General features: G+C 44.8%; 3 protein-coding genes across 3 annotated transcripts; 2 read left to right on the top strand and 1 right to left on the bottom strand.

The window, feature by feature from the left end:
• Positions 1–339: 339 nt before the first annotated feature.
• On the top strand, positions 340–2,734 carry LOC109781227 (adenylosuccinate synthetase 2, chloroplastic). The gene is made up of 4 exons (XM_020339827.4): positions 340–725; positions 1,330–2,022; positions 2,112–2,423; positions 2,510–2,734. Exons 1-4 carry the CDS (start codon positions 435–437, stop codon positions 2,678–2,680), a joined length of 1,467 nt encoding a protein of 488 aa, XP_020195416.1. The 5' UTR covers positions 340–434; the 3' UTR covers positions 2,681–2,734.
• Positions 2,735–7,551: 4,817 nt separating this feature from the next.
• On the top strand, positions 7,552–10,066 carry LOC109781220 (adenylosuccinate synthetase 2, chloroplastic). The gene is made up of 4 exons (XM_020339819.2): positions 7,552–7,802; positions 8,509–9,201; positions 9,289–9,600; positions 9,710–10,066. The coding sequence occupies exons 1-4, from the start codon at positions 7,557–7,559 to the stop codon at positions 9,878–9,880; spliced, it is 1,422 nt and encodes a 473-aa protein (XP_020195408.1). The 5' UTR covers positions 7,552–7,556; the 3' UTR covers positions 9,881–10,066.
• Positions 10,067–11,900: 1,834 nt separating this feature from the next.
• On the bottom strand, positions 11,901–14,524 carry LOC109781219 (N-terminal acetyltransferase B complex catalytic subunit NAA20). The gene is made up of 6 exons (XM_020339818.4): positions 14,261–14,524; positions 14,064–14,154; positions 13,422–13,554; positions 12,604–12,673; positions 12,313–12,373; positions 11,901–12,216 (listed from the first exon to the last, which is right to left on the bottom strand). Exons 1-6 carry the CDS (start codon positions 14,336–14,338, stop codon positions 12,125–12,127), a joined length of 525 nt encoding a protein of 174 aa, XP_020195407.1. The 5' UTR covers positions 14,339–14,524; the 3' UTR covers positions 11,901–12,124.
• Positions 14,525–14,894: the final 370 nt, after the last annotated feature.

The raw sequence follows: 14,894 nt of genomic DNA on the forward strand, positions 1-14,894 counted from the left end.
TGCCATGCAAAATTTCAATTTGAAACACATTGCGAGATGTGAGCTATGAAAAAGACAAATTCAGCCCTTGAATGGTGACATTACTGTTCGGCACTATTCATCACTGATTTTGTCTTTTTTTATAGCTCACATATCGTAATGTGTTTAACCTTGAAAATTTTATGTGACAATAAAACATCATCCTCTTAACATCTCTTATTTTTTTCAGATTTTTTTGAAACTTTTAAACATATTTTTCTCGTGGTTTTCACCGAATGTTGGTTTCTGTATATGATATTCTCCCTTTTTTTTGAAACTTGAATTGAGATAATTCAGACTATTTTTTAAAACTTGTGACAATTCAGACTACTAATTTTTGGATTGAGCCGAGGGGATAACGGCGCTTCCACAGCCATCGCATTCAACTTGCCCCGTCTTTTCCCTCCGTCCGCGCCATGCCCGTCTCCGCCTTCCTGTCCCTGGACCCCGCGGCGTACCTCCTCCCCGCCGCGCGGCCGCGGCCGCGCCCGCCGGCGCCGCGCTTACGGTTACGTCGGGTGGTGGTGCTCAGGGCCGCCTCCGTCTCCGCCGTCGCGGAGGAGTCCTCTGCCGCCGCGGCCGCGCGGGGCCGGCTCGAGTCGCTCAGCCAGGTGGCCGGCGTGCTCGGCACCCAGTGGGGGGACGAGGGCAAGGGCAAGCTCGTCGACATCCTCGCCCAGCGCTTCGACGTCGTCGCCCGCTGCCAGGTCTCCCACTCTCTTTCTTTCTCTCGCGCTCTTTGCTGCTGAATAATGCCTTCGCTTGTCTAGCCCGGACGGTGTTCGATCAATTGCTCCACAGCTCAAATTGCTCAATGCCTTTGTTTGTCCGGCGATCGTGCAACCAGAAACGGACCATACAACTTCGACTTGTTAAAAAATGTTGTAAATTCTCACAATATTGACGAGTTCCGTTGTTTTATAATGGTCTTGTTTCTGACATCCTAACTTGTTGAGGGTTAAAATAGGGATATGGTCACACTTCTTTCAGAAACTTGGTTGTATGCACCACCTAGTTCACCTGAAATATTGTACGAGGTGAGCTGCAATGATCCAGAATAGACTGGTTGTATTGCCTGGACTTGCTTTGTGCAATAAAATTTGATTAATTTGGTTGTATTGCCTGGACTTGCTTAACTGTTAGCTTAATTTGGTTAGCTGTTTTAACTGCATAAAATTTGATTAACTGTTACGATTGTAGTCAGTTAGCTTAATTTGGTTGTATTGCCTGGACTTGCTTTGTGCAATAAAATTTGATTATGCCTGTTTTATCTTCTTTCTAACGTGTAGGGTGTTTTGTATTACTTCTTAGGGTGGAGCCAATGCTGGGCATACCATATACAATTCCGAGGGGAAGAAGTTCTCACTGCACCTCGTTCCATCGGGGATCCTCAACGAGAACACGCAGTGTGTGATTGGTAACGGGGCAGTGGTTCACCTCCCCGGGTTCTTCAAAGAAATCGATGGGCTGGAGTCCAACGGAGTTTCATGCAAAGGGAGAATTCTGGTGTCAGATCGCGCCCATCTTCTGTTTGATTTTCATCAAGTTGTTGATGGACTCCGAGAGGTAGAGCTCGGGAATTCCTTCATAGGAACGACAAAGAGGGGGATCGGGCCATGCTATTCGAACAAAGTCATCAGGAACGGGCTCAGGGTCAGTGATCTGCGGCATATGGACACCTTCGGTGCCAAGCTTAACACCCTGCTGAAAGATGCAGCTACGCGGTTCAAAGGATTTGAATATAGCAGCAAGACCCTCAAAGAGGAGGTCGAGAAGTACGAACGGTTTGCCGAACGTCTGGGACCTTACATAACTGATACTGTGCATTTCATGAATGAGTCGATCTTGCAGAAGAAGAAAATATTGGTTGAAGGTGGTCAGGCTACCATGTTAGACATTGACTTTGGTACATATCCATTTGTTACCTCCTCAAGTCCTTCAGCTGGGGGGATCTGTACTGGCCTCGGCATTGCTCCAAGAACCCTCGGCGATATCATCGGAGTGGTGGGCTCAGTTACCTCTGAACCGCTTAACATTCTCTTCGTCAGCCACTCAGTCTTCCGCTCCAAAATCTGACATATTTCTCCGTGCAGGTAAAAGCTTATACAACCAGGGTTGGATCTGGCCCATTCCCAACGGAGCTGTTGGGCAAGACCGGTGATTTGCTCCGTGCATCGGGAATGGAGTTCGGGACCACAACAGGTCGGCCCAGGCGTTGTGGCTGGCTCGATATAGTCGCGCTCAGATACTGCTGCCAGATCAACGGCTTCTCATCCCTGAACCTGACGAAACTCGACGTGCTGACCGGGCTGAAGGAGATCAAGCTGGGCACTTCCTACTGCACCGAAGATGGCAAAGCGATCGACTCGTTCCCGGCAGACCTCGATCTTCTGGAGCAAACGAAGGTAACAAAGAAATGAAGAACATCCTGTGATGCTTGTATTACGTTCGTGTGATTTGCTTGGCTTGACGGTGGTCTGTGCTGGTGTAGGTCAAGTACGAGGCCCTGCCTGGGTGGGAGGAGGACATTTCCTCGGTGCGGGACTACGATGATCTCCCGGAGACCGCTCGTCTGTACGTGGAGAGGATAGAGGAGCTGGTTGGTATCCCTGTCCATTACATCGGTGTCGGACCCGGGCGGGACGCCCTTATATACAAATAGGGGATTTTGTCAGACATGTCAATTATTATTTATACAAGATCCACATTTGGGCAATGATTCGATCCATTTGCGTTCTTTACTGCTTCTCATGAAGCCATTTGCTGACTGGAGTTAGGATTCAGACATCCTCAATGAAGCTCAGCTGCAACGTTGTACGATGGAGGCACAACCCAATGTTGTACGCTGGGGCCACGAAGACTAATGATCAGTCTGGGTTGCTGAACTGTGCTGTGCTGTGTTTGTTTTGTTATATCTGATCAAAATGGATGAATACCCTACCGGGAGCCAGATGCAGATTCGAGATTGAAAATCTCTCCACGGGGTTCTCGCATATGTCGAAGATGCTCGGATGCCCTCTTGGAAAGGGGGGAAATGAGCTTTGGGCTTTGGGGTATCAAATACGTCGAATGGTTTCAATTTCTTCTTTTCTATGCTGAAATATGTGGGAAATAAAAATACGAAGCTATCTCTGCAGAGTTGGGGCTTCAACCAACTGCAAGTACTGCAATTTGTATCAACCAACGCTACATATGTTAAAAAGAATAGCGCATCCGACAATCTAACTTCAGGACGAACCAATTGGTTCATCATTCCGTAACAAACACATTAGCGCCCAGTTTGAAAACCGCGCCAAATCTCATCAGGAATGTGTAGATAGAATCACAGCCACTCATCAAACGGCACTAGAGACAAATAGACAATAGCTTGTCGAACTGCCGTAGAAGCCGTGCAGATCGATGGGAACACAGCTACGCAAGAGTGGTGGTTAGAAATTAGCATCAGTCGTTTTCAAGTTCGCCCGGCCCCGGTGTAATTGTTCTCTTGAGTGCTATGACGATGGACTTCTTGTCAACATCTTGTGATACCGTCTTTATCATATCTAATAAGAAAATAAAAGAAGTGAGCAATAGCATCCGAGCAAATAATCTGAGTATGAGACGACAAAAGTATTGGCACTCCAAGTACCTGCCTAGGCCATATCTTCTTCCCATGGGTAGTACCAAAGCACCCTTCGATAATCCACATAGATTTTTTTTCCTTCGAAACGGAGTTAAAAGACCTCCTCATCCATTAATTAAGCAGAAGAGATTTGCGCAGTTAATTAAAGAAAAACCAGGCAAAAACCATCACAATGCGTTGAGCGACACACACAAGATACCCCAAACACCCCTCTGCACAGAGAGCTTGTCGAGATAGCACATTGATGTAATCATCATCACCTCTCCTCGAATATGCATCATCACCGTCCCTTCTACCTGAGCAGGTGACACCGACTTTGTCGCAGACAACCTCGCCCTAGCCCACTTCAAAGATGACATGCAGAGCCACATGAAGATCCATGCCAAAAGCCCAACCTCCCGCGACAAGGACAACACAACTTCGATTCCGAGGAAGAATAATGAAGAACTATGCAAGGTTGGCATCGTGAGACCACTGAAAAAAACCATATGTTCCCCACCATCGGAACTCGTCACTGTAGCTCCGACTTCACAACAACAAACAAAGTGAGGCAATCCCACTGATACACCAAAGAACAACCGATTACCGCAACCATTGCCGCCCTCCTACAAGGCCTCTTACTCATGTTTTCTCATATGAATCTCTTATCTCCCGCTATTGGTGTCCTATTTGCATACCAACCCAAGACATTCTTATCGGGCAAAGCATGATGGGTGAAATCCCTTTCTGGATCCTTGGTAAAACTATGCCTGGGAAAATTGATCCCCTTAGATCCGCTCTCAATAGCTTGTGATAAGGCAAGAAAGCTAGCAGATACCCGCCTCACATTAAAGCATCGATCTAGTCCTCTATAAGATATGAATTCCCCTTCATTCCATTTCATTTCAAGTAATGGGGGGGGGGGGTATCTATTAACAAAAAAGGAGGGAACTTGCTTAGCAGGCCGTTGAGCTCTAACATTTGGTTTCTTCCAAACCTGTCCTCAGGTTGGGTTAATGATATAGTTCCAGGAAAACAACCCTCTCGAGGGAGGTTCTGTACCTCCCCCATGTCCTAATGAGGAGGATACGACCATTCCACACCCCACCTAGCAAAGACATGACTTCTTCTCTTATTTGTCCTTTATGCAAAGCAATCTATGGTCTCAACAATTCCCGATACTTTGAGTTCCAACCATGTTACCTTCCTGGGTCTCGGCGATGTCGCATGTAGGTCGTGATGTGCCTTCAGATGGCCACCCCCTGCTTATGGGGAATCCACTCCTGGGGCATCACTCTTCTACATCTGGACCGTCCTCTAGGATCTTAGCTACCTACTGATGGTATTTAGCACAAACGCTAGAAGATTAGAATGATGGTACCAGTGTGCCGCATTGAAATGAGAGTGGCTATATCACTATCAATCATGGTGGGACAGATCAACCATTTGGGCCGTCCACAAGATATGTTTTCGGATAACGCCAATAAAATTACAACAGATCTTTGCTCAATGGGTACAGAATATTCACATGCTACCTCGCCTGGCGGAACAACTCATCGTGGAACAACAAGTACCAGCTTAACATGGGGAGTGGACGAGTGGTAGTCTCTGACTCCGTCCAACTTAATCAATATCAAGAACATGTCATGAGCTAAGTCGGGCTTGTCTCGAGCTTCTGGCCTAAAAGAAAATCAGCAAGCTAAAAAACATTTGCTTTCCACTTCAAGACGCACTAGTTGGTTCATCAGTCCGTTCCACACACATCAGTGCCCAGCTTATAAACCGCGTCAAATGCGGAAATAGGAAAATCACAACCACTCATTATAAACCACTAAGAGACAATAGCTTGTCGAATTGCCATCGGAGCCGTGCAGATCGATGGGAACACAACTACGCAAGAGTGTGGTAGTTACAATTCAGCATCAGTCATATTCAAGTTCGTCCGGTGTAATTGGCCTCTTGAGTGGTATGATGGACTTGTCAACATCTTGTGATAATGCCTCTTTCATATATAAGGAAAAACAAACAGAAAAGTGAGCAGTATCATCTGAGCAAATAATCTGTGTATGAGACGACATAAGTATGACACTCCAAAGTACTCCCTTCATCCCATAATATAAGATCGTTTTTCAAGCTAACGTAATTTGAAAAATGATTTTATATTATTGGACGGAGGGAGTACTTACCAAGGCCATCTTCTTCCCCTTAGACCCTTCGATAAACCACATAGCCAGTCCATGGGAGCAATGAGCATAATAAGATAAGTTCAGTCACGATGTTTCTATATTGCATTGAAATATATATTATTTTCTTCCCCTCCACTCTGACCGGGTCCTAAATGGCCCCACTTGTAAGAAAATAGAAGTATCCACACCGATTCTTTTAATTTATAGTGGGGTCCACCTTAGAGGCTAATTGGAGTCACACACATTGCAAACTTTTTTGGCCAAGACTCGAGGCAAAAACATGGGACCCATGCAGTGTTGGCTCTATATACTAGTGATGCTCTTAAAGGCATACCTCTCTATTCGACATCACACTAGTGTTGGCTCTACACACTAGTGATGCTTTTAAAGGCATATCTCTCTACTCGACATCACAAACATGATTGTATTCATCTATTCGACACCACTTGAAGAAGGTGGACAAGGAAGAAATAGAACAAAATAATATTAAAGGATTGCATCCGTAAAAAGGCATTCTCACACTCTCTCAGTTTTTTGAAAAGAGAATATGTTAATATCGTGCACATACCAATTACATTCGGTCTCTGCATCTACAAGATGTTGCAAAGACATCCAGGATGCACACAACCAAAGAAAACAATAGAAAAGAAATAAATAAAACAAAGGTCCCGCACATCGATCGATTTCTCTCAGCAGCCGCACACAAACCACACCAAATACGACACCCAAAAACATAAAAGGTCTCCAGCAACGCATCCAAGAAGGAAACAGTGCACAAGCACCATCGTCGCCCAATCCAAGATCTTAGGTTTTCACCCTAGAGAAGTCCGAGCTCTCAAGACAATTTCTTCAGAAAGGCAATTGTCAGGCACAACCAATGAAGGTCAGACCTTAGGTTTTCACCCTGAAAGTCACGGCTCGGCACCCGAGGAACACCACCAAAAATGAATTCCTCCAGTGCTGCGGCCCCCACTTGACACTGCTGCTCCTGGGAGTTACCAAACACCTGGCTGACTCCATCGCCTCGAAGGCTCCACCCGTCTAACCGATCCTCCTATCTCAGCCACCATGACCTTCTCTACAGTTGCCTACACCATAGAAATCGAGAAACCGACATGTCCCATAGTGTCAACAAACAATAGAGCTTCGCGTCACACCGTCATGGAACCTCGTTGGCTGATATGGCATGCACAACTGAATTCTATCCGATCCAGATATCTCGGGCAGGATCTCCGACAGTAATTTCGGAACACGTCGGTGACCAAATCGAGGAGAACCGATCATGTAGGACGTTGCCATGATGCGAGAAGAGCACGAGGACAACCACCATTATTTTCACGGCCAACTTGGAGAACAATATCGTACACTCTAGCAAGACTCGCCTGGTATTCCGCCAAAAAAAGACTCGCCTGGTAAAAAAAAAGACTCACCTGGTAAAAAAGAAAAAGAATTTGCACCTCCAGGCTCGAGGAACCATTACTTTTGTGCACATGAGACAAACAGCTAGCTAACCCTATGGCTAAAATTCCTCACCTTAGGGTGGGTAAATCATCAACCTATACCATAACACGTGAGAGTATTTTAAAATCCATGTGCTCAACTCGATCGTGTGGTTTGTCGAAGAGGAGCATAGACGTCTGAAGCTCTCCTACTTCTCTCGTTCTCTCGTCGCCGATTCCCACCTACGTGCTATTTAAACCCCTGTCCAGATCGTGGGGTTTCCACTCCACTCTGGGCCTCGATCGATCGCAATGGACCCCGCCCCCTGCCTCTTCCCCGCCGCAGGGCAGCGGCCGCCAGCGCCACCGTGCTTAGGCCGCGTGGTGCTGCCGTCTGCTTCCGCCGCGGAGGAGTCCTCTGCGGCCGCGGCCGCGCGCCGGCGGCTCGAGTCGCTTGGCCAGGTGGTGGGGGTGCTTGGCACGCAGTGGGGGGACGAGGGGAAAGGCAAGCTTGTCGACATCCTCGCGCGGCGCTTCGACGTCGTCGCACGCTGCCAGGTCCCTCTCACGCGTTCGTTTGTTGGTCTGGATGGTGCTCGATTTATTTCCTGGCAAAAGCTTTCCATCATCACACTAAATAAGAAGAATTTCAAAATCTCTTCTTAATGCAAGAAACTTTTAAAAATCCAACTTAAAAAATTTCAACCTTTGTAATTCGAAATTTTGAACTTTTGAAGCTTTAGATTTTTTAAGAATAGTGGAAAGTTGATACATGAAAAGAAACTGAAAAATTCCCCTCCCCTCCACTGCACGCATCGCCACATCCCCTATGCGTGTATGGTGCGTGTGGATCGTGAGAACCCGTTAGCCCCATGGTTTCCCACCCGCCCCGTACTCCCATCACAGTCGCATGTGTTGGAGAGTACTTTCATTAATTGTTTTAGTACTTGATTTTTTTTGCATGCATCCATTTAGGTAATTTTCATTTTTTCTAATAAAAAGAATGCATGGGTAGTTGAATTGTTCGGTTAAGCACTATCAACAAGTTCCATTTGTTTACAACAGTCTTGTTTCCAGCATTACTTCTTTCAGAAACTTGGTTGTATACACCATATAGTTCCCTTAACCGACTGTTCCTTTTGCACTATTGTAGTTAGTTAGTTTATTAATCTGGTTATATTGCATGGGCTTACTTTGCGCATTACAATTTGATAATACCAGTTTCACCTTCTTAACATGTGGATTGCTTTGTATTACTTCTTAGGGTGGAGCTAATGCTGGACATACCGTATATAATTCCGAGGGGAAGAAGTTTTCACTACATCTTGTTCCATCTGGGATCCTAAATGAGAACACACAATGTGTGATTGGTAATGGAACAGTAGTTCACCTTCCTGGGCTCTTTAAAGAAATTGATGAATTAGAGTCTAATGGAGTTTCCTGCGAAGGAAGAATTCTGGTATCAGATCGTGCCCATCTTTTGTTTGATTTTCATCAAGTTCTTGATGGACTTAGGGAGGCGGAGCTCGGAAATTCCTTTATAGGAACAACAAAGAGGGGAATTGGGCCATGTTATTCAAACAAATTTATCAGGAATGGACTCAGAGTTTCTGATCTCCGACACATGGACACCTTTTGTGCCAAACTTAATACCCTAATGAAAGATGCAGCTATGCGCTTCAAAGGATTTGAATACAGTAGCAAGACCCTCAAAGAGGAGGTTGATAAGTACAAAAGGTTTGCTGAACGTCTGGGACCTTACATAACTGATACCGTGCATTTCATGAATGAGTCAATCTTGCAGAAGGAGAAAATATTGGTTGAAGGTGGTCAAGCCACTATGTTAGACATTGACTTTGGTACATATCCATTTGTTACTTCCTCAAGTCCTTCATCTGGAGGAATATGTACTGGCCTTGGTATTGCTCCAGGAAGCATCCATGATCTCATTGGAGTGGTGGGCTCGGTTGCCTCTAAACTTCTTAACATTTTCTTTATCGACCATTCGTCTTTCACTCTAAAACTAACATATTTCTATGCAAAGGTAAAAGCTTATACAACCAGGGTTGGATCTGGTCCATTCCCAACAGAGTTGTTGGGCAAGACCGGTGATTTACTCCGTGCATCTGGAATGGAATTCGGGACTACGACAGGTCGGCCCAGGCGTTGTGGCTGGCTCGATATAGTTGCGCTCAAATACTGCTGCCAAATCAATGGTTTTTCATCTCTAAACCTGACGAAACTTGACGTACTGAGCGGATTGAAGGAAATTAAACTGGGCATTTCCTATTGTACCAAAGATGGCAAAACGATCGAATCGTTCCCAGCGGACCTCGATCTTTTGGAGCAAATAAAGGTAACAAGAAAAAAAATTGTCATGTTTTCGCCGAGTCATATTTCGTTTGTGTAATATAATGCGGTCTTGCTTGGGCTGATGATAAAACTCGTGGATTCTGCTGCTCTAGGTCAAGTACGAGGCCATGCCTGGGTGGGAGGAGGACATTTCCTTGATACAAGACTATAATGATCTCCCAAAAACCGCTCGTCTATATGTGGAGAGGATAGAGGAGTTGGTTAATATTCCAGTCCATTACATCGGTGTTGGACCGGGGCGTGATGCTCTGATATACAAATAGGGCATGAAACATGTTATCTATTTAAATAAGATCCTCATTTAGGATCCCAATGTGCTCTTTACTCTACTTGTTTGTAAGGTACTATCTCAGTACCTAATATAAGACGTTTTTACAGTCCATTTGAACTGCAAAAACGTCTTCTTTATATTTTGGTACGGAGGGAGAACTATTTTAAAAGGAGTGATAGTATTACTTGTGTTGGTCCATGGGACCAGTCTAGAGCCCGGGAGTAGGGATGGCTATGGGAATTTCTTTGCGTACAATGTTTCACGGCCGACCTATGCACAACACTTTTGTCCTACCTCTCATTGTTTAAGTAGCAATTTGATCCATGGTGGTTAACTAGTCTCGAACAAGCATCATACAGAAATTCGTCAGACATCTAGCAGTGGAGTAACTACTATGAGTTCAGAAGCATCTGGTGTGTTACACTACTACTTCTAATAAAGCCATTCGGTGCATGAAGTTCGTAAAACTTGATAGTATGGTAGTAGATGACAAGGTTTTTGGCATCCTTAATGAAGTACAGCCCCAACAATCCGACAAGAATAGAAGTTAACATACCCAGGACCTGGTCGTACAATAAGATAGATATATGACGTTCGGGGAAAAACATCAAATAACTCCCTGTTTTTGTTAATGGTTTGTCATGACAAAGTGTCGAGACCCGAGATCTGAGCTATACAATACTAGCTAAGAAGATCATACAGGAAGCCAAGATTCGCGCACGGGCACACGGTCATAACCGACTGGTCCATGGGCGCCATATACTCTCGGAGAGACCAAAACACTGAACTGGTGTTCCTAAGTTAGGCACCAAACCATCAGCTGGGTGTAAAATGTTCCCACACAAGTCTAGAGGAGCTGCGTGATGAAACCCCGAGCATGTCGATGAGTCGCTTCATCCTGTATTGATCAACTGCTAGCAATGCATATCAAAGATTGCGACCCAAGATCTAGGTTATATGACTCGAGCGGGCAATGTCATAGTGAAGTCTAAATCAATGCCTTGAGCCGGAGCTCAGTTGCCTGGCGTAGCGAGGTACACTCCCGAATTCTCAGTGCATGCGTTGCTCAAGGTAACCGAGCTGAAACTCCGATGCTTGGCATAGCATGGTACACTCCCGACCTCTCAGCACCTGAGTCGTTGTATGTGGCACAGCCGGAACTCCGATGCTTGGTGTAGCATGGTACATTCCTGAACTCTCAACACACAAGAGACACACATCTGTATCAAAAGTCCTCTATCAAGTACACAACCTAGACTCTGAATCCCTACACAACATGTACTTACACGCATCATGAATGCTATGTGTTGGAAACAACATGTATCACAACACAAACTCTAGGACTCAAAAGCCTTCGACAACTCTAAAGAGAAAACCGTAGCATAGTTATTACAGGCAAGGGTCACATGACTCAGCACTCAATTGCAAGTATCAACAGAAGCAAACTATATCGTATTAAAGACCAAGTTTAACAAATGGCCTAAGAAGCCTTAAACTAAAGCAACGACCCTCCCAAGGCACCAGATTGCCATCTGGAACCTCCAAGGAAATAGTCAAGATCGATTTCCGCATATAAACCATCAGTGGGGTCGATGATATCCTATGCAACAAACTAATTAATCAAGGATGAGTACAAATGTGGTCAGCAAGACTTACATCAGAACAAACTACACATGCTCAAGTGTCAAGAAAGAGGTATGTGGACTGGTTTGCAGATATCTCAGCCTTGACATCTTGGATTAAAAAAGTTCAGGTTTTTAAACTTTTCTGGTATTTTTTGATTTCATTTGAGTTAAACATGATGAAATGCCATGCTTAGCTACTCCAGTACATTATCAGAAGCTAGGCTGTGACACAAAGTAACGCTGGTCCGCAGGGTTGTGGATTGGACCAAGTAGCACAACTGCAGCTAATACTCGACCACGCTGCAGATGTTAGAATTTCGCCATGGGCATGGTCAAACGAATTTTAACATGCCAATTCCAAAAAAAAAGAACATTGACATGCAAGGATAAAAATAGCAAGCTAGTAGAAATCACTGGTGTTCTCCTTCAGCATGCACCAGCTGGCTCATCAGTGCCCACCATGAAAACTGCGTCAAATCTTAACAGGAATGTGCAAATAAAATTCACGATCACTCATTCAATAACACTAGAGACAATAACTTGTTGAGCTGCCATAGAAGTGCAGATCAATGGGAACAGAACTACGCAAGAGCGGTAGTTAGAAATTAGCATCAGTCGTATTCAAGTTCGTCCGGTGTAATTGGTCTCTTGAGTGGTATGATGGACTTCTTGTCAACATCTTGTGATAATGCCTTTCTCATATCTAAGAAAATACAAATAAAATAAAAATGTGAGCAATAGCACCGGAGCAAATAATCTGAGTATGAGACGACATAAGTATGGCACTCCAAGTACTTACCAAGGCCATCTTCTTCCCCTGAGTAGTACCGAAGCACCCTTCGATAAACCACATAGCCCAGCTACGAGAACAATGAGCATAATTAGATACGTTTGCGCAGGATACTTTTGTCTTGAACTAAAATATACACGCTATGCTGCAAGTTTCTTGGTTTCGTTGCCAAACATTATAAGAATTTTTGTTCACTGGAGGCATAAGAAATTGCTGGTTTCAAGAACTGGGGATTAACTAATCAGCTATCAGTATTATACAGCAGCAGTACGATATCGATCATGAAGTTTGCAGGTGTACCTTTTCATACATCCTTATAGCCGGCATGTTGGATGCCCTTACAAAGAGATCCACAAAATAGGCCTTATCCCTGAACAGAAGAATAGCCTTAGTGTAATATGGAGTAACATCTAGTACAAGGTTCAACAGATTACAGCAGTTATGGATTCCAAATGTTGGTATTGTTTTAATGGTACATTAGCAGAGAGAAGAGTGAACTGCAGTATGGCATCAATAGAGTTGATATGTTTAATTCAATCATCCAATTCTATGATGTGTGAGAGGTTGTGGTGCCTAGTAGGAGGAAATGTGCCTGGGAGAGTTGCTCTTGAGAATGCAACTGGTGAGAAGCTGTACAGGGGAGCTAGCAAGCACAGAACTGTAATACCACGGCACGGTTACTACTCTACAAAATTCTGCCAAGACGTGTTTCTGATCATATTTTCTTGATAATTGTTACTGTCCAACTGATCAGCCATCACGCCTCCCGCCCACCCCCGCCCATCCATAAGACACACAGAAGACCTTCCAAACCAGAACTAGGTTGGTTATACAGATCAAGTTACGAGATGCTGGAATCAGGAAGTACAAGCTTTTTGGCAGCTAAAATTGTGAAGGGTGATGAAAGCTTTCAATGGGGGATACAGAAAGCATTATAATATACTCCCTCCGTCCCAAAATTCTTGTCTTAGATTTGTCTAGATACGGATGTATCTAATACTAAAACGTGACTTGATACATCCGTACTTAGACAAATCTAAGACAAGAATTTTGGGACGGAGGGAGTATGACAACAATGTAATTGTGGTGATTCAGTCAGAAGGAAACTAGGTACTTACATCTTATCACTGATTTCCTCCAGCAAGTGCATAAGCGTCTTGGCTAATTTCTGTCTGCGGAATTCTGAGGCAACGGACACTGCCGTAACATGTCCATGCCAAGATTCACCTTGTCCTTCAACCTTTCCCATGACTGCAGCCGATACCCAACTTAATAAATAAAGATCCTAATCTATGAGAAGGTGGATAAGGCAGAAATGCAACAAACGTAACATTAAGGGATTGTATTCGTCTATTCAACACAACAAAAAATGCATACTCCCTCTAATATCACGATGTTCATTCTCTTTCCATTCAAGCTCAAACCCATCAGCTAACTACAATTGGCAACATTGGTAAACACCCTTCAAATCTCACACAACCAGAAGTGGCACTTTCACCACTGAGAGGCACAGAACAAGCCCAAATTGGAGAACAATATCATACACTCTACAAAATTTCACCTGATTAAATTTGTGCCTCCAGAACCATTACTTGTGTGCACAATTAGACAAACAGAAAAAAAAACTATCCCTGAAAATTCCTACCGTTCAACTCTGAAGAGCTGAATCGAGGGGGTTCACACACTACAGCTTCAGCTAATCTGAGAAACAAAGAAGCAGAATCACAAGTCGACCAATGGTGTGGGGGCTGGAGACATACTGTATCCCATGACGCGGTCGCCGGGGTTGACGGCGGTGTGGAAGTAGTCGGGCCAGCGAGCCAGGTACGTCATGTAGAAGGACATGTTGAACTGCGGCGAGCGAATCGACGTATCAGACCGGGAAGGGGACGGCCGGACGGCATCGTCGAGAAACAGGGACAAGGGAGAAAAGATAGATCTTTTGGGGATAGCTTACGGTCTCGGTGAGGTGGTCGAGGTTGACGGAGGCGAAGCGGAGCAGATCGTCGCAGCAGAACCGGCGAATGGTCGTCATGGTCTCCCTCCCGTCCTCGGCTTCCGGCGGCGGCGGCGGAACGGAATCTGGCGGGGCGGGGGCGGCGCTCTATCCGGATTTCCTATTCGTTTGTGCGGGTCGGGTTGGAAGTTGGAACCAGGAAGGAGGTTCCTGCGATGTACGGCTAGGATGGTTCGGATCTGCGACGAGGGCAAAGGGAACTTGGAAGGCTGCCGCGGCCCGTGGGTTTGGTGTACATTGAGATTCATACGTACTTCCTCCGTCTCATAACATAAGATTATTTTTGACACTATACTACTATAAAAGAATGTTCTTATATGATTGAAAAAATGTTCTTATATTATAGTAGAAAGGGTGAAACATCTGTCATTTTTTGCCATAACTCGAAATTCATCGCATGAGTAGTTCCTTATTTTAGAGGATTTGGGTCTGCGTAGTTTCGATTGTTTTCAAATCATATCTACCACGGTCATAAGTCTGTTTTGGCTAGTTGGCATATACTCTAAGCCAGGGAAGGCGACGTTGTTATTTATTTTGTGTGAATTTTCTGCTTGAAAGTTGCTTCTATCTGACA

Source organism: Aegilops tauschii, chromosome 4, assembly GCF_002575655.3.
Source record: "Aegilops tauschii subsp. strangulata cultivar AL8/78 chromosome 4, Aet v6.0, whole genome shotgun sequence".
NCBI classification, from domain to species: Eukaryota; Viridiplantae; Streptophyta; class Magnoliopsida; order Poales; family Poaceae; genus Aegilops; species Aegilops tauschii.

Excerpts from the sequence above, each read along its gene's own strand:
- LOC109781227 (XM_020339827.4), top strand. The coding sequence starts at position 435 with ATGCCCGTCTCCGCCTTCCTGTCCCTGGACCCCGCGGCGTACCTCCTC. Across the intron at positions 2,023-2,111 it reads TCGGCGATATCATCGGAGTG|GTAAAAGCTTATACAACCAG; the intron begins GTGGGCTCAGTT and ends TTCTCCGTGCAG. Across the intron at positions 2,424-2,509 it reads ATCTTCTGGAGCAAACGAAG|GTCAAGTACGAGGCCCTGCC; the intron begins GTAACAAAGAAA and ends GTGCTGGTGTAG.
- LOC109781220 (XM_020339819.2), top strand. The coding sequence starts at position 7,557 with ATGGACCCCGCCCCCTGCCTCTTCCCCGCCGCAGGGCAGCGGCCGCCA. Across the intron at positions 9,202-9,288 it reads TCCATGATCTCATTGGAGTG|GTAAAAGCTTATACAACCAG; the intron begins GTGGGCTCGGTT and ends TTCTATGCAAAG. Across the intron at positions 9,601-9,709 it reads ATCTTTTGGAGCAAATAAAG|GTCAAGTACGAGGCCATGCC; the intron begins GTAACAAGAAAA and ends CTGCTGCTCTAG.
- LOC109781219 (XM_020339818.4), bottom strand. The coding sequence starts at position 14,338 with ATGACGACCATTCGCCGGTTCTGCTGCGACGATCTGCTCCGCTTCGCC. Across the intron at positions 14,155-14,260 it reads TCGACCACCTCACCGAGACC|TTCAACATGTCCTTCTACAT; the intron begins GTAAGCTATCCC and ends CGCTCGCCGCAG. Across the intron at positions 12,217-12,312 it reads AGGGGAAGAAGATGGCCTTG|ATATGAGAAAGGCATTATCA; the intron begins GTAAGTACTTGG and ends GTATTTTCTTAG.